Genomic DNA, 19,566 nt, shown 5'->3' with positions numbered 1-19,566 from the left:
CAGCTTCTTCCCTCCTGTCACTCTAAATACCTTTACCTCGGAGGTGCTTTCACACAGTGATTCAACAAGGTGCACTGAAACACAATGAGACCATTACAAGACTTAGGACAGAACAGACATAATTCTGGTTTTCTGCAGAAATTAGACTTTCAACAAAATGAATGTGAATAATGTAAACTCTGAAAATCAATGAGTTTATCAAAAGCAAAACTTCGGCAGTTTAGAGTTCTTGTGGTGTAGCAGAACTAAACCCAAGTGATACACTGTGTACATACCTACACACAGTACTATACATATGTCTCCATGCATGTACACATACGTGCTGTAGATGGGATGCCAAGCCCAACACCTTCCACTGCAGGTATTTTGCAAATATAACAACCTACGCCTTGACATTAAAGCTTTCTGTGCTGGGTGTTTGCCTCACACCAGTTTTGGCATTGAAGATTTTGTGGAACAATTTAGGGGGTTGTTTTGTTGTTTAGTTGTGGGGTTTTTCCAAGAAGGAACACATAGAGTAATGTTATACCACACAGGAAAAGAAGTCTTGCTCTGTTGCTTTGAGAAGCTTCAGTGCCTCTGTACTCAGCCTTGACATTTGACAGATAAACCAACCTTTGTGGTGTTGCTGAGACAACCCATGCAAATTTGGCCTAGACATTGGCATCTGGGGAAAAAAACAAAAAACCTTGCTTAGCTAGAGTTGTTGCATCCTCACAAGCTTAAACCACCTTCACAGGCCACTCAGAGATGGGTCAAGTAGGAGATTTTCTGCAATTTGGGCACTGCCAGGTGGCTGGCATTGGGCACCAGACCTCCAGGCAGAAGACTGCCTCTCATGTGCTTCAGTGACCACCAGCTGGCACCAGACAGTAAGAAGAAACAGCTCCCGTGTCAGCAGGATGGAAGGCAATCTGAAAACAAGAGTCCTTCTGGCAGAGTTCTTGTGTGCAAATATTATACACACACATATATACATTCACATACAGTAAGCAGTCCAATAAATACATCCCATCAGTTCTTTTGACAAAGCACTGATGTTTCTTACTTGTCTGAACCAGAACCTGCTCACAGAAATAGTGAGGAGAGCTGATGTGACTCTAGGTTTAGCTCTCCTTGTCTGACTTTGATGAGCTCAAAATGCTGAATTCAAATATTTACTCAGTGTGAATTCAACGCAAGTCATCATTCAGGCACATGTACCCCTGAAACCTATTAGCCACAGCAGCTTAACCCACACAGACACAGTAAACGCCTTCTGGCCATCCCAGCTACGGGAGTAGTTACACTTCTCTTTCAGCAATGTGGCTGACCAGAGGATCACTCTGATCCAGTGTCCTCTCCAGAAGAGTTCTGTGCCCATCTATGCTGCCATGGACATCTCTGGTCCAGCTGTCGGATGTGCCCACAGGACTTTCTGCCACGGGGGTGTCTGTGCTGGCCAGGCTTCCCGACCGAGAGCGGTAAGGAGGAAGGTCTGGCTGGTTAGGGGATTCAGATTCAGAACAATAAGGTGGTGGAGGAAGGTCAAACCAAGGTGGTCTGCTGCAAGACAAACAACAGAGTAAGAAGTTACTGAAAACAGCGGGACAGAAGATAGTACATAGTATTCCAATGATGAAAAAAAAACAAACAGTATTTCTTAGCTTTTCAATTATGACACATATCAAGAGAACTCAGACCTGCTCAAATTATTCAGAAGATTTCAAAAGATCCACCATTGGGAAGCTAGGTTTCTGGCCAAACTGCAACATAGTAATTACAACTTGTTTAACAATCTCCACACTGAGTCAGATGCCTATGGACTTCCAACAAAACTAGTTCAAAGACAGCTGTGCAAGAGGTAAAAAACTTTTCTGTTTAACATTTATACCAGAGAAAACACTAAAAGAAGCAACATTAAATGGTGGATTTACACCAACAGATGATGATGTGAACAGAAAAAAAGCTCCAAGGAAACCTCTCCTAAGTGATAGAGATTAATGGCTCACAGTCAGCAAATAAATAACAAACTGAAATCTCCACACTGACAAATCACTTTGGCTGTCATGAAATCACATGCACAGCAACTGTTAAGTAGGCACAGGCAAGATGAGAACTGCATTCAGGAAAACTGTTCTGTGGTTCTGATAGCAAGCAAGTAAAGGGACTGAAGGGTTGAACAGATTGGTACCAGGCCCTGGGAGCAATTAGCTCTGAAATTGCTGATGGTTTTATCAGCTCAGGTGAGAAGTGATTACAATCTGAACACCTGCTCATTTACTTGTCCTTGATAATGAAAATACATCATTATTATGAAAGTCAACATTATGACAAGGGACCAGCAGCCAAAAGCAGCATAGAAATTTACTATTATTCTTAAATCCCACAGTTCATACTAAAAATGCCAACAGGGTGATAGTGAACAATCGGAATTGTTAAAGTTTGTACCATATCCTTTTTATGTAGAGGGGATGTCTGCTTACAAGTTTTGTTTGGAGAGACTTTACAGACACAGTTTAAAATGAAGGTTAATTATCTATAAATAAAACCAGTGTCATAACTACATTACTACAAAAGCATCATAAACAAGCCACACCCAAAACAAACTTCGAAGCACTTTCAGCTATTTAAATTAAGAATATCTCTGCTCTTTTCTTCTCTTGGTAAAAAGTAAAGCAGAGCAGAGGAATGATACAATTTCTTTGTACAAGAATTGAAGAACTCTCTCACCTTTATATACTCACCATAAATGAACAGGGCTGTGGTTTTTCAGTGCTGTGACCTACAGCTTAGCTGGGCTTTTTCGGTGAAACTCCAAATTCAGTTTTCCCATTGTGATTCCAGATTGGCACAGGCTGTCACTACTAGACAAGTGATACATTCTCCTGCCATTCTCAAAATCTTACTACCAACATGTGCTAGGAGAACACGACTTGAGTTTGCCTCAAATCCTTTTTAATGCCAGTAACAGTAAATGGAGCTGAGGACCATGAATGTTTCATACACAGAACGAGCTCAGATTTACTGAAATTTGACCCTGTGCAGTGAACAGATGCACAGCACTGGACTTCTGTGGAAAGCAGCAGTAAGTGGGGAGCAGCAGCACAGATTACCAGAGCTGCAACCAGCAGAGGGATGCTTTGGTGAGCCCAGAACGAGCTCCTGTACATACCTTTGGTCGAGCACGGCCTCTGAATAGGATGGCGGGGAGTCCAGGTCCACCGACCTGCGGTAGGGCTGGCTGGCCACGTACTGGATGCCGTTGTTGACGTTGTAGGTGACGCTGCAGTGGTGCGGGTGGTCGAGGACCACGAGGCGGGACAGCAGCACGGGGTGCTGCAGGCGATGCACCGGCAGCGCCATCAGATTGTTGCGCTTGCGCTGGTGGTGCAGCACCAGGGCGAGAAAGGCCACCACGAGGACAAAAATGACAGAGCTGCCAATGATGGCGTAGGTAATACTTGGGTAGTAAAGCAGCTGATTTTCAGAGGTCACGTAATCTTGGCCGCTCCCTGCCTCTGCAAGACAGAAGGAAAAGAAAGCCTGAGATCGGAGTCAGTATTAAACTGCTTTTGGCCTACGCTGTGTTTTCTGCTAACACGCTGTGTGACAAAATAAAGATTTCCTTTTTCCTTCAGATTCTGAAAAATGAGCTTATTAAAAGCACATGCATGCAAATTGGAGATTGGCAGAGTATCCCCTTCAATCCCTCCTCACCCGCAGTAGTGCCAGCACATAAACTACTAGGGAGAGACAAACTGAGAAAGAGGAAAATACACACAGTAGTAGGAAGCATGAGCATTATCATGGGAGCATCACCCCTACCTAAGTCATAGCTTTTGTTTCCAGAGGTGAGACACCCAGTTCCAAGCCATAACCACAGTACCTCAGCTGCACCTGGCAAAGCTCATTAGAATCAGAGATGTAGAAGGCACAACACTTATCTTTTTTTTTTTTTTTTTTACTTTACATTCCCGTGACACCAATTAAGCCCCATGTTCACAAGATCATGCAGCCATTGAGCAATATATTTTTGGGCAGGAATTTCTCTTTCTGTGCAGCCTGTAATTCCCTATAGCCTCAAACAGGCTATTCTGGCATTCATCTACCTCAAGAAAAATATGAGGCTGAGTAAAAACCAAACCAAACCAAACAACCAGAACCCCAAATCCAAACAATTACAAGAGCATGATCCATCCAAATTCTTAATTTCCTACTGCAGAAAATTGGCACAGTAAGTCTTGGTGTATGATTTTCCTTTATTTCCCTTATCAAGCAAAACTGCTTTTCAGTCATTCAGAATTGCAACAGAGCCACTAACATATTTCTCTAACAACAGACAATGAAATATACACTGACTGTGCCCATCATAATGGAAGACCTTTACTCAAAGACCTTTACTCACGCATTGTTTTCATCAAAATGCTTTAGGTATGTCTCTCAATATTTGATTTTGGTGGTTTACTTCCATGGTTAAACACCAAACCACAATTTCCACAATCACTAAAAATAGCTTCTGCATTTGCCAGTAAGATAATACAATATAAAATGGCTAATCCTTTAAACATCTCCATTTTAAAGCATAGATACTTCCATAAGAAGAGATGGGATGGGGAAAAAAGACCATATCAGCACAAAGAAAACATGATTTCTTCACTATGAGAGTAGTGACGCACTGGAACAGGTTGCTCAAAGAAGCTGTGGATGCCCCATTCCTGGAAGTGTTCAAGGCCAGGCTAAATGGGCAAGCTGGTCTAGTGGGAAGTGTCCCTGCTCACAGCAGGGGGTTGGAACAATATGGTCTTTATGGTTCCTTCCAATCCAAATTATTCTGTGATTATTGACCCTGCCACCAGCTATGAAAACTACCACTCAGAGCTGTTCCACTGATGATGCCACTACAACCACAGACCAGAGCTTTGCAGGCCAGCTGCAAGCCAGACCTTTCCTGATACTCAGTTTAACACCTAAGGGAGGATCTTTGCTAACTTTACTTCCCTGTGTAACTGCGCTAGAGAAAGCAGAAATCACTCTTTCCAGTCAGCATTTGGTCTCTGGCTCACTCAGCAAAGTGAACCAAGTCTGCATGAGGAATGTAAATGAAAGCAGAAAGAAGGAAAGGAATTGACATGCATTAGTAATTTTAATTACAGTTCATCACATATTACTCTGGCTCCTTCAATACACTCCCTAAATTCAACAGCTGAGAAATGAATTCATGTCACGTATTGCAGACAAGGGCCAGCACAGGGAACATAATCACAAGCAAATCATTTTTATGCAAACATCAAGAAGTTTATTTGCAAGGACTGACCCATGGACGAATACTCCTACCTGCAGCAAGTGCAAGGAAGGTAAATCTATTATGACATCCAGTAAAATACCACAAGTCTCTCATTCAACTTGGTTCACTGGTTACAGTGCATTGGCGTAAGGCTGAAAAGAGGATGCCTTTGCAGACCTGATGAGACCTAATTAGTTACCACGGGGTCATTCTGCAGCAGCAGTCTCCTCTCTGTATAATCTTCATCTTACGAAAAGGGAAGTAAAATGAAAAGTGAATTATCCACCAATTTTTTTCCCAAACTTTTCAAGTTATCCACCTGTTTAGGATAGGACCTTCTAGGTCCTACAAGACCCAGTTCTAGAAATCCAAACAAGTTAAATAGACTGCTGATGAAAAACTGCTTTGTAAAAAGTAAGATGGGATCTGATGACCAGCTTCAGAACAGTGTGAAACTAAACACGTCTTATCTGGTTTTACAATCCTTTTCATACAATCACAGACATATTTTGCAGAGATTTGGGGTAACTTTGCAGCTAACATGCTGTTCTGGAGATTTGGGATTACTGCAGCTAATGAGGCAGTTTTGCATACAGGAGATTACATCAACTTTTTGCTTTGTCTTTCTATATACCTGATAATATTGAAATAAGTAACTTTTTAGAACTCCTTGATAACATTCTGGGGTTTTTTGTGGAGCCTGATGAATATTCAGAGGTTTGGAAGGGAATGAGGGGTACTGACCTGAGCCTGCCTGATGAACCTCTATCCATTTAGCACTCAATGTAAAAGGGACAAGGTGAGATATAGAGAACACCTGAAAACTCTCAGTTGGACATGCATGACTACTTAAGGAAACAAAATCCATGACTCTTTAGCTCTGCTCTAATAACTTTCAGCAAATGTTTACACATCACAGAAGTCACTGAGCTGAATTTTTTGGTAATTCAGTTATCCTCTCCCAGGAGACACAGACATTATCCAGGAAGGTTTAAAAAGTTCTGTCTGCTCTACTGCTAAGTGCAAATTTATGAAAAAGAGTGAATGGGCAAGAAAATTTAATTTAAATTCATGGACTGTTTATTATTTTGTGGGGTTTTTTTCCCCTTAAGAAGATCCATTTTCTCTCAAGCCACATATAAACAGTTTATCAATGCCACTTATGCCTATTAAACCCTAGTACCTCGGAAATGCTGAATTCACAGATTAGAGATTTTTGGAGCATAAAAAAGCCTTGTGAATAATTTAGAAAATACTGATAAAGGAAACAGCAGGTTATGCTCAGAGGTCAATTTTATTGACTCTGAAGAAATTTGGTGTCTCAAAGTTTAAAAAAAGATCTGAGAATAACTGCATTAAGTCTACCAGACATAGGGATGAGAGGCTATTATTTTATCTTTCACAATCCTCTGCTCAAGCCTGGCTTTTCACAGTTCATCGGAGAAAAAGCTTTTGAAATACATAATCTGAGCAGACATCTGTAGCCTTAATGAGCACGAGTCACGGTCCATCTCCAACAAAGATGCTACTGTAACAACACATTTAAATTCCAACTGGTTAAAGTGCAAAGCTGCAGCTTGGAAGGTTAAAGACAACAAAAATCAAATGCAGACAGAGCCTCTGCACTTTATTTACTTTCTGTGTTTGGAGTTCTTAGGGCACCCAGCTAAGTCTCCAAAACTCTTTAAAATTTTTTCATCCTTGATGATTTTATGTGCTGCTAAAAGAAGTCTCACATAGATTTTGTGCACTGAACTCTCAGAATATTCTTTATTCTAGTGATGTTTTCCTAACTGAGTCATCTTTTTTTCCCTATTGCCCTTCTCAGTGTTACAAACAAGACCTCTCAGACAACACAGCACCTTGACCTCATGAAGTTTCATGCTAGGTTACCATTGTTTCCCTCCTGGACAGTTTCACAGTTCCCATAGACACCAGAGACAAGGATTTGTTTCCAACTGCATTCAAAGCATGTTTTTGCCCTGCTATGGCTTTCTCTGTTTCAGGCACAGAAGAGAGATTCACTAATGGAGGTGTTATACATACTAAACAGACCTTATCTATGGGAAATGGCCAGAGGAATACAATATTATTGCACCTTTGCTTAACAGATACTTGGTAAATGGATGAGATTTCTGGGAAGGCACAAGGATGAAGTTCCTTCCAGGTATGCCTATAATAGTGATGGCTTCACAGACCAAGACAGGCAATAGGCATCTGCACAGATGCCCTGGCTTCAAATGGCACCAAGACTATCCTGTGTTTAACTCCCTGCTAATCACAAGTGTCCCTAATGGCCACAGACCAGAACCACAGCAAACAGAAATGCCCTTGATCTAAGAAACTGGAGCAAAGGGTGGATCTATTCCCAGCTCTTGAAGTTGCCCATCAGGTGGTTTTCTCCACCTGTGCCTAGCTCCTTGCCTGGATAACTCCACCCGAAAACTAGATAGTGATGTTCTCACATTCTCAGGACATGTCCCAAAGCTCTTTCATACTGACAAGAACTGCATTTGCCTGAAAAGTCTAAGTGTTTAAAATATCAGTCAGAAGTCTTAAATATTACTGGATGCTCTGTCTTTATCTATTCTTTCAGATGACTGGAAAGACAGTAATGACCTTGCCTACAAAAACACAGTAGGACCCCTTCATATGAAGAACTTGTTAGCTGTAAATAGATATATATATACACGTATATATATTTTTTTTTACATCAGTATTGGTATTAGTGTAACAACTTGAGCTCTGAGCAATGAAACAGAATTTCTCTGTATAATGCACTTCAGAGGCTCTGAGCAAAACAATGGTTATTGTTCCCATATGGTTATTGTTTAAGAATGTAAAACTAAGCATAAGACTTGGAACTATATATAGTTATATAAGTAGTCAGCAAGACACAGATAAACCTAAGGACAGTAGCAGTCAGCAGAATTAGAAGCAGTGCCAGCGTATTTCATCCAGTGCACCAGAATGAGTGCATTACCAGTGCCTTCCTCCCCAGACTTAAATCCTCATCCTGACCATGCACTACAAGAGCTGTGCTTTCAAGTCTTTGCAGCTGCTCTAAAAGAGCAGCTGAGTCAGCCTGAAGATCAAGAGCCTCACCTCTCACATGCCATCCTTTTTTATCTTCTGCAGGCTAGGATAATTACTCCATGCACTTCACACACACACACAAAGAAAAGAAAAGCAGCAAACTGAGCAAATAAGTAGAGAGCTAAGAAATACTTAGCAGTAGTCATGGCAACTAAAGTTCTAAAATTAACTTGGCAGCAATGTAAGAACCTGCAAAGCCAAAACCTGACATAAAGCACAGAAACAAAAGGTCCAGACTTGGTAGCTGGATGGAGCCCAAGGAGGAAATTAAAGTGTTACTCAAATGTAATTCAGGATTACTCCAGCATTGATCTATGCAGCAGCTCCTGGACACGTGATAGGATAGTTGAATACTTTGATTAAATCATAGCCAGTACAAAAACCAGGCCCAAAAGCAGGGGTAGAACATAAAAAAGGAAGAACTTTGTCCAGTTAGTCTCCTCTTTCTCCCTTGTGAATGGATAGTCACCATCAAGGAGGTTACCATGAAATTAGTTACTATGGAGCTCTTCTAACATTTTATGCCAGAAGATGCCACTCAGGAAGAGTCTGGGGCACTAAAAGTTTTAGGGGCTTGTGCTACTATTGGCCCTTCCCAAGAACTAATTGAAACCTCTTCTGCAGAAGGATAACCTCTGACTGCACCCACCAGAAGGCTCTTTGATAGACCAAACTTATAAAATAAATCAAGAATCTGCTTCAAAGAAAGAAAACCAGTATTATCTTCATAGCATAAACATGCTCTGGTGCTCTTGCTGAAACACACGACAACTACACATCTCCCAGGCTCTAGTGTCAGTTCAAACAAGGTGCCTAAGTTGGAGATAATAGCCACTGATCCAGCATAGCCTGCTCTGTCCTCCCATCTCCCAAGAGATACTCCAGTCACAAACAATATTCCCCAACTGCATAAAAGGTCCAGGTTTGGGGTCTTTGCTTGCTGTGTAATCTCTTGCGTACCATTAATGAGTAGTACAGGATAGTCCTGAAAGTTAAAACAATATAATGTTTTAATGGAGAAGTTAACAGAACTGTGAAATTCAACTAGCAAGACCCAAGTGTAGTCAGTCTCCAATATTTAAGGAGTATTGGACATCCACTAAAACAGAAGAAGTTCCACCTTATAATGAGAAAAAATTCCTTCACACTGAGGGTGGCAGAGCACTGAAACAGGCTGACCAAGGAAATCATGGCATCTCCCTCTGGAGACATTCAAGAGGTCTCCCTTCCAGCCCTAGTAATTCCTTGATTCTGTAATATCAATTTCATCTTCACTTCTTTAACTAAAACATACTATTTGCTACCAAATAACCTTGGCAACACAGGCAGATTTATGCACAAGTGCACTGTCCTGTCTTCTGCAAAGGTTAATTGGAGCTCTGAGCCAGGTAAGAGCCTGGACATTGTATCAGCTCCCTGCCAGAGCAAAGGCATGCCTGACCTTGATTAATTTTGTAAGGTCTTCAGTATAGTTTCAAGTCAAAAGTGTGAAGGAAAACAGGTTTGGCAAAGGCCATGGGTGGCTTTGCCTTTCCTATTCCCTAAGTGTTTAGAATCCAAGTTTCCATTACATACTTTACTAACGCTCCTTGGAATCATGTGAATATCTAGGAGACAGAAAAACTCAACAAATGAAAACAAAAAGTAAATTAATTAAAATGAAAATCTGTGGATGAAATGCTTTTATTATTATCATCTATCAACTCTGAAACTAAATTACACCCATTGCAAAACTGTTACCAGTTAATTTATCTTGAGTGATCTACATGTCTGAAAAAATGCATGTTATTTCAACAGAATTTCTGGAAAAAGCTGAATGTGGGATGCTGTGCAGGACAGCTGAATTGCATTTTGATAGTGTTTATTCTGGAGACTGGCAAGAAGAGACACACAGTGCTCAGCTAGAATGTGCACATTGACTTTTTCCTGGGTGCTGATTAGTGCTATGAACAGCTGGAGCATAAGAAGGATAATAAGGCTTGAAGAAATGCGGTGCAGGATTTATGGAGCCTGCAGTCAGGTATACAAGGCAAGAAATACTGCTTAAATGTGATTTAAATTTATTGTAGAGTAAGTTTATAATCAGTTTATAAATTCAGTCTAATCGTTCAAGAACTGTATTTTAATGGCTCTGATTTTTGAAACAGTGTTAGTACAACGTCCATGTCCTGTTTTACATATTAACATTGTAAATCCTATTTTATTTCTAGAACTGTGAAGAAGAGATGTTCCCAGATATACAGTACACATAGCTTCACTTGTTCAAGATACTAACAATCTAGAAACCATGAGCAGGTTGTGATTCTGAGTAAAAGAAGAACCAAATCCACAGAGACAGACAATACCTTCCATGTCACCTAAATCCCTTTCCTAGGGTCACCTTTCACATCACCCATTCATTCACACCTACTCAATGCCCCTTCAGTAACAGCCTCCAGGATGCCACAGAAGAAACCAGCTGAAAATCCACTCCAGCAAGAGCCTGCAGGCTACCCTCTGGTTCTAGGAATCAAAAGGAGACTGGAGAGGAAATCAAGACTACAAGTGAGTGATGTGGGTAGACATTCAGTCCAAACCAAGATGAAGCTCGGTGCTTGGTTCCAACAGACAATGCACCTGTGTGAAGTTACGTTAGGAGATTCTTTGCCTCTTAAAATTATCCTAACTTTGCACGACAATTTTTTGACATACAAACTAATGTTTCCTTTTAGCCAGAAACTTTATAAATGCAACAAACTTGCCCAACCGTAGCCTCAGTAGCCTCACTGTGTTCAGACTTCACCTTCAGGAAGGTCTTAACATTGTACCTGGCTGGAAATCAAACTCTATATATTTCCTTAAGTATTATATGTACATACATACAACAGGGGGAAAAATTGAGCAAAATACAACAGCAGAGATGCAATTGGCTGTGAAAGTAGCTATTGCATAGCCCTTTTTGGCCTTCCTGATCACAAGACCCGGACTTGTCAAATGCCAGAGAAAGAGAGAGGGAGGAAGAAAGAGCAGAAAAGCAAGTGAGGCAAAGAGAAGACAAGGAAAAAAGCTGCATTTGAAAGCCAGTGTACACAAATGGGACACTAACAAGCATCTGGAAGGCATTAACACCAGGAAGAAGATAAACATGTGCTTTTCATCCTCTGATAAAAATCTCACTTGATCAGAAAAGATGACACTGAAAATAGGGAGTGGGAGGGAAACATCCAAAGGCTGTGGCTGCCAGTGGCTCACTAGAAAATTGAAAGCTTTTCAGGAGAGTTCAAAAGGCTCTGCTCTGAACCTGAAACTATTCAGTAATTACCTGAATAGCAGAGAATTCTTAATCAGCTTGCTGTTAGGCCACATCAACCCTGCTGGATGAGATCAAAACTAAAAATTATTTAAAAATAGCAGACATGGTCAGGATCACATGTGGTCAGGTGTCAGCAGGGAACAGCATATTCACTGGCAGTGAAAAATACAAAGCCAACAGAAAACCAGCTCTAGCAAGGTGTGCTCGAGTATATACCCAGCTCAGGACATCACACTTAAAACAATGGAAAAGGTAAATCAGAGCTTGATGGAGAAGAACATGAATTATCAGATGCTCACATAGACACTAACTACCAAGAGGGATGGTTTAGGCTGAAGAAAACATTGCAGGGAACCTTTCAATATTTTTAAATACAAAAGTTAGAAATTAATGAGAATCAAAATCATGCCTGCTCTAACAATTTAAGTGCAGGGCTTTCAAACATTGCAGGCAACTGTCCCAAATTACTATTGTGAGAAATCACAGCTTTATTTCATACATCTAATTGATCAGAGCTGTCACCTCTGCCTGTGAATAAACAGCAGTAGCACCACATGCCTCCAAGCCTCTAGATTTCCAGTTACACTGACCACTCTGATGGTTTTATCATAGGGACTATCATTCCTGTATGCCCTCAGGAGAGTTTCTCAAAGTTTTTCTGAATAATAGAAAAAAATCATATAAATTTTACGATTGAATGTTGAAGGTTTGAATGTTTGAGGTTGAATGTGAAGCACCTACCCCCAAGGGAAAGCATCACAATAACTTACTACCTACATGTGTAGCTCCAGTGTGAGCTGCAACTTGCAAATTGGCAAGGAGAATACAGCACTGGAACAGATCTCCTTCAGTTTACAATGGTCTGGATGTGCTTTGGAAATACCCTGAGACCTCTGAGACCCCTGAATGTATACACTGGCCTGTAGTCAGAAATAACAACACTTTCACCCTGCCATTCAAATAACCCAAAATACCCCATAAAACCTAAATTTGGGTTATTTCTCCTGGTGAGCTGACAAACATGTTTGTTTCACCAAACATGTCTTCAGATAAATAGAAAAAAGATGAGAAATGCCTTCTAGCAGTGAGAATGGAGGTCCTCTTGTAAAGAATTTAATATCACTTGTTACATGATGCCATTGTTCTCCTAAGTTCAGTAGGAGTTCATACTTCACTGAAAAATCAATAATTTCTATAAGCCTTAGAAGTTAATCATGCATTGATAAAGGAAGGAGGAGCTCATCTCCTTCTTTAGAGTGCAGAGGACACTTGGATACCTATTTCCCATGGATAGACTTAGCATAACATTTCAGACAGTAAATCAAGATATTATAGTACCTGGGACTTTCTCCAGAATCTTTTTTTTTAAAAAAAATATGCATTATAAAAATTTTGGTCTCACTTCAGCAAGTTTTCATATAAATAAATTAAGCAAAAAATATCTTTAATTACAGAACAAAGAAAATTGCTGCACTTGAAGAAAGGTTGTTTGTTCAGCACTGACAAACGCAGCCTAATGAATGTGAGAGTGCCAGATTTTATTCTTGCTGAAGATGTAGTCTTGTTTCCAGAGAGATTGTGGAAACATTTATTTTCCCTTTGACCCTGACTGACTGACTAAACTAGTCCTACTGAATTGTGCAATTCTTGACATGAAAAGCATGTGTACAATGGAAGAAAGAAATATGTACTTTAAAATTTGTATTAAGAGGCAAGAATCATAATTATTAATCACTATGTCAAGATAATTACTGTATGCAAGGGCATTTTTTGTGGCATACTTATAGTTCTCGTTCTGTGTGAAAAGACTGGAGGCAAATAATAATGATTAGTACAGCTTAGCATAGTTTAAAAGGCACTGAATTAGCTAATGTGTCACATGAGAACGAACCTTTATTGACAGAAACTTTGGCTAATGCATAGCAGTGGTAAAGAAGGTTAATAGAAAACTGGCTTATCACAAGGAAAGGATATTAACTGTATTACGGCATGATTCTGCAACACCCCAATGAAACCATGTTAAAACACTGGCAGTCTATTTTGGCCAGCTTACTTGAAGACAGAATTAGGTTGATGGAGAGTACAGCATGAGAAACAAAGATGATGAATGGGGGAAACAGGGCTTAAATATCAAGAGAGAAAAAAAGCATGCTTTATTTAGTATTGAGAAAATATTATTGAGAGGATATATGACTGAAGTATTTATAATAGCCACGGGTTATAAAAAAATAAGCTTAGTGACTAATTCTTAGATTATTGGGCAGATCAGAACTAAAGGTGAACAAGGATAAAAGGGAAAAGATGCAAGACAAATTTAATGAATCTCCTCAGGAAGAAGAAAAAATAGGTAAAATGATGCTTCATGACTAAATTTAAACAAAAGCTGGGGGACTGTGTGGGCTGGGTAAAAGCTTCTAGAGAGTATATCTACACACACACACACAGGCACACACACGAGCATCTGCTGCAGTTTTAAAAATCATTCTTAAGAAAGGTTAAGAGTTTATCTAATTTGAAAGAGGAAGAAACAAAACCATTTACTACTACTCCTTTATAGTACAGATGACAACTATAGTATTTTTTATAGTACTATTCCTTTAAGTATTTAAAGGCAAATCACATAAATGTTACAGTAATCCAACAAGATAGTAAACCTATTCCTTATCTAAAAAGCAAGACTTAAATTAATAAAACTATTCACTTCAAGTTGCAGAGCTAAAGATTGTCAGCCAGGATTAGAAATTGGGAGTTCTCCGCTTCCATCAGTTCTCCGCACACACAGAGACTTTAATGAATTATTTATTTTTTCTTTACTATCAAAGAGGAGGCAGCTTTATTGCTTTACTCTTAAGGTGCACTTAATTATCCCTGAGAAACCCAGTCCTGTCCTCCCTAGCACTCTGTGGTATTTTAACAAGCTGTCTGCATACAGTGTTCACACGTTAAAGATGGAGGCTGATTTAAAATGCTTATGTCTCAGCTTAAAAACTTCGCTAAACACAAATTGGGAAAGAAAATTAAAAATAAAAAAATAAAGGACCAAATCACACTGGATTCTAACATAACAGGTATCTAAAAAATACCGAATAAAAATGCAAAACAAACCACATATGGACACTTGGTCTGCATCACTCCTTGCTTCCTTTACAAATAGCTTTAATTCTTCAGCTAATTTTGCTTCTGTAGATAAGGACCCCATAAACAAAGACCTCTGGATGCTAAAGGCTGACTGATCCTAACATCACTGTTCATCAATCACTCTTGCCTTGTGCTTGATGGTTCCTCTGCCTCATGCTCATCTGTGCAACTCTACATCCTTCTCTTCAAACATTTTAAATACACAAACAACAAATGGTGCAATTTGCTATCATCAGGCTTTTCACAAAAGTTTCAAGAGCTGTAAAATTGGAACATAATGGTTACCTGTGATTCATAAAGTGACAGATGACCTGGGAGACTTCTACCTAGGAAAAATAAATCCTAAAATACAATATTCACACTCTGGGGTGTAACTATCCTGCCTTGGGAGTGTCACTGCAGTTTTGAAGGGATTAAAACAAAGAGCAGTCTCCATAACTAAGCCAGCTAAAAGTTTAATTAAATACAATTGCTTGCTGTGCTTCCCTTCCCCAAACAGCCTCATACATATTTATCACTGTAATTACAGCAGTAAAACCCTCCACAACTAATTATGCCATGCTTCTCATCTTCTATATGCCTGGAATTTTTTACATAATTACTACTGAAATTAATTGCAAGTTAGTTAATTTTGCACTTTGTCCTTTCAAGCTTAATTGAAAATTAAAATTTTTCAAACCAGTCATTCTTGAAAGCATGGTGCTTTTACCTCTGATGGTGCCATAACCAAAATGTTATTTTAATGGTTTTTAGTAATATAGCATAGAGGAGTAGTGCAAATTTTATCATTTAAAATAAGAGACCATTGCTCTAATACATATGTACCATATGCTTGGTAGTGCTACACTTTCCATAGAATATTCAGCCTGCCCAGTGCCCCTTGGCCTCTCATGCAGTGCATAAGCATGCCATCCCTTGAGACTATCAGCCACAGTTAGCTCAGATCAAGCTCAAACCTGGAACTTTATTTGACTATGGTTTAAGCATTGTGCTTAATATTTCAAGGGTGACTAATGATTTTGGATGTCCAGTTCTACAATTGATTTTGAAAAAGCAACAAACATTTCCTCCCTTAAGAAGTAGGGGAAGAGACAACATTTGACTTGGTCTAGAAAAATAATTGCCTGGAAATTTCTGATTTAGCCCAGGAAGCACACAGTGTCCTTGTTTTCTAGGGTAATCAATCGCAATCAATTGCGATTTATTGATTTTGTCCTTTAAAGAAAGACACTATACAACACAAAATCTTCATATCAATTAAAGAAGTATCTAAATTCCAGGATGTGACAACAGACAGAAGATGCAGAACCCCTGGATGGGGATCCCAGCAATTTTCAATAGACAACTGGTACTCAAAGAGGACCAGTGACAAATCTCAGCAAACCAGAGGACATTCCAGGAGGTCATTTCCACACCATATAGCCTCATGTAACTCAATACACTATTTTTATTATTTCACTATTATTTTCATTTAAACCTAATCCTAAAATTCTAAGATCCTTAGGATCTTATAACAGTGGCAATATTAAAGGGTTTTGCCCACTAAAATAATTCTTAATTGTTTTAGCCAAAACAAAGTCTGTATTTCTAACACCTTTTCAAACTTAACTTCAACATTTTGATCCTGCTGTGTTTATTTTTTTCCATCTGTCAAGAAATCTTGCAAATTTCTAATCAGACAGAAGATTTTCAAAAACACAAGAGAACTTTGCTAGGACACAGTCTCTATAAGCCAATGACTCAATGGGAAATTTTTCTCTTACAGTTGTTTGTTTTCAATTTATGTAGAATCTTTCAATTCTTTAGAAATATTTCAACTTCTGTAGATCAGGTTCAATATCTTGTTGCAACAAAAATCAGGGCAGTTGGGGAGTAATTAAAAAGGTAATTAGCAAGAAAAAGCACTAAAGGTCAAGAGCCCAAGAACACCAAGAAAGATCTTCCACTAAGTGTTGTAAAGACCTATGACAAGTGATCCCTCACCAGTATTAATACACCAAATTAATACAGTATTTGCTCTCAGTAGACTAAGAGCTGCCTATGAGTAGCTGTGAACCTGTGAGCCACATGTGTATTATTAGCTAGGAGGTTCTGAACAAACTAGACTGGTACAGTGTCAGAAAGCAATGATTTCTGTTTAACAGATAATTTGCAATTCAATGAGGAAATAATCCCAATTTGTTTACTATGTCCAATTTAAAAGTGAAGCAAAACATAAATTCATTTCTGCATTTCCACAGACTGACTATAGGTAAGTACTTCTACTCACATAAAATTGCAAAGCTCTTTGTAAATCAGTCTCAGATTTTCTTAACCAAAGAAACTTCATTCTGCTAATGGCTAGCAAGTGTTACACAGATGTATACACAAAAATACAATGAATGATTTGATGTGAAATTCATTTTTTTTTTGTACTCTGCACCTTTACCTGATGGAGGTCTTCTACGCTCTTATTCAAACCCCAGAAAACACACTTCAAAAAGTTCATGCTAGTTCAGTTATTCTAAGGATTTCTTCTCAGTGCATACCTACATACTACACTAATAAGCACTTCTGACTCCTAAAAAGAGCAAAGGGGGGGGGGGGGGGGGGGGGGGGGGTGGTGGGAAGAAGAAAAATGAGATTCTGTCAGCCTTACAAATGTTGACAGTCATTTATTTCAACTACCCCTCCACAATACTTCTGCTTTAATTGAACATTAAATCAGTCAAGTTGGCATGCAGATTTAATTACTGGTGTGGTTTAAAATGAGCTTATTTTCCCTTGAAGCCAGTGAAGGTTAGCAGGATGACCTCAGTATAATGGAAAATCCTCAGTCTGGCAGGATGCTGGACATGAATTTGTCCCTTATAGCACAGTTTAAATATCATTCTCAGTAATACAATGCTCACAAAGAAGTACTGCTTTAACAAGTTTAATCCAAACATACCTGAGGTCTATGGCAACTGAATATTTGATGGAAATAAATCAACCTGTTTTAGGGAAGCAGCTTGCTCAGCATTAACTTAGCTCAGTTAGAGTGGACCTGATGTAGAAGTCCCCAAACATCTACATGTTTGATTGATACTTTTCTCCTCTGGCTCATCGTTGTGACCATTTCACTCAGCCACCTCGGTACAGGAGTCAGGGTCAGGTCACTTCAAGTGAAATGGTCAGAACTCTCACAGGGGACAATGGGTGGTACAGGAAAGGGGACAGAAAAGAGGAGTCTTCCAGGCCTCATGGTATCAGTTCAAAGCATTTCCCATCAGACAGGAGATGAGGACTGTCACCTTGAGCAGAGCCTCTTCCTGTTCACACCAGGGGTTTGGAAGAGACCAAGAATACACACACCACGATGATGGTAAGAAATTTTCTCCTGAGTTATATCCTACAAAGACTTCTGGGATAGCTGTCAGCAATTTGAAACCCACCCACTGATTTCCAGACCTCTGTGAAGGAAAATCTGTGTATGTCTTCATCCATTTTCTGCACTAAGATTTTTGACCAAGAATCTCAAAGGCTGTAGACATTGATTCTGGTCTGGGCAAAACCCAAGCAATGAAAGCAATTACTTGCTTAGTGATAGATCTGAGTAGTTAAAAACAGGGCAAAGCTGTTTAGTAGGAAGCAACTACAGACATTTGTATTTATTAAAAAAACATAAGTATGCAGAGAAAGGCAACTGGCAGCTGAGAAGGTACTTAGTAATACAGTCCTCTTGCATTTAAAAATTGCAGATGTTCCTGAGTATCTTTGCAACCCTACTCTAATATTCTGTCTAGACAAAAACACCATAGAATGTATAACATATGACACTTTCTACATCCTCTGTGGGGTTTAAGCAATAAATCAGATTTTCAGACTCAGAAAAATTGCATTCTTTTGAAAGTGACTTGCCAAATTTCAGAAAAGGAAGGGTTTTCTGCCCTTGGGAATGAACCCGTGATGCTTTAAGGATGAGTACCAAGAGATCATATCCAAGAAAATAATTGAACCAGTTTTGAAGCAATAGGATCTATAAAGATGAAGGAGAAAACAATGACATATTCAATGCTGCACACCCTCTTTTTAATGCTGCATCTTACACAAACACTCCAAACTTGACACTCATTGTACAGAACAAATATTATGCATGTTCTTCATTGCATGCTAATTCTGTAACAGAACCGCAGCATTATGACATTTAACACAAAATCAGTATTCATCTATTCTCCTTGTTCACTAGTATCTGATAACAATGGCAATTGGGGCTGTGGGATTCTTTCATCTCCTCCAAGTTACTGAACCTACCTAACCCTTAGGTTGTGGCCTAACAATTACAGAGTTCACCCAGGAAACAGGAGATGCCAAGTCTCATCTCTTCTGCAAGGACTGCTTACGCTTTGCTTTACCGTGCAACATATAAATACATGAACCCTACTTATGGAGAATGGAATACAGAGCTGCCTCCTCCCATGCCTCTTTTGTATCATCCTTCCTCTTTCTCTCCCTTACCCACCAAGGATTTTCCAGTTCCCTCCTACAAAGGAATAAAATGTAATGAAAATAGTGTTTCCACCCATATATCCTGAAGCTGTAGAGTTCAATGTGCTTTCTTAAGGTGATATTGCTCATAATCATTTTAGGATGAGGGCAGCAAGGTGTTCCAAAGTGTTCCATTCTGCAACCAAGATTTAACTAACCATGATAGATGATGAAAGGGTAAATCAGCTTATCCTGGGTCTTTCTGAGGTAAGTGAATGCAAATGTTACATTTCTGGTGGAAATAATCCTGTTTGTGCATAGGAGCCCT

The 19,566-nt window shown here is 39.4% G+C and overlaps 1 protein-coding gene across 1 annotated transcript in view; it reads right to left on the bottom strand.

Annotated features, from left to right (window-relative positions):
- Positions 1-1,283: 1,283 nt before the first annotated feature.
- The window catches only part of LDLRAD3 (low density lipoprotein receptor class A domain containing 3), a 64,594-nt gene continuing 46,311 nt past the window's right edge, over positions 1,284-19,566 (bottom strand). Inside the window, exons 4-5 of the mRNA XM_062495243.1 lie at positions 3,155-3,500; positions 1,284-1,545 (exon numbers count right to left, since the gene is read on the bottom strand). Coding sequence (XP_062351227.1) covers positions 1,284-1,545; positions 3,155-3,500 — 608 coding nt within the window. The remainder of the gene's footprint in view (positions 1,546-3,154; positions 3,501-19,566) is intronic.

Source organism: Cinclus cinclus, chromosome 6, assembly GCF_963662255.1.
Source record: "Cinclus cinclus chromosome 6, bCinCin1.1, whole genome shotgun sequence".
In the NCBI taxonomy this organism is placed as follows: Eukaryota; Metazoa; Chordata; class Aves; order Passeriformes; family Cinclidae; genus Cinclus; species Cinclus cinclus.
The sequence above is the reverse complement of the archived record's forward strand: the minus strand, read 5'-3'. Positions and strand labels throughout refer to the sequence as shown.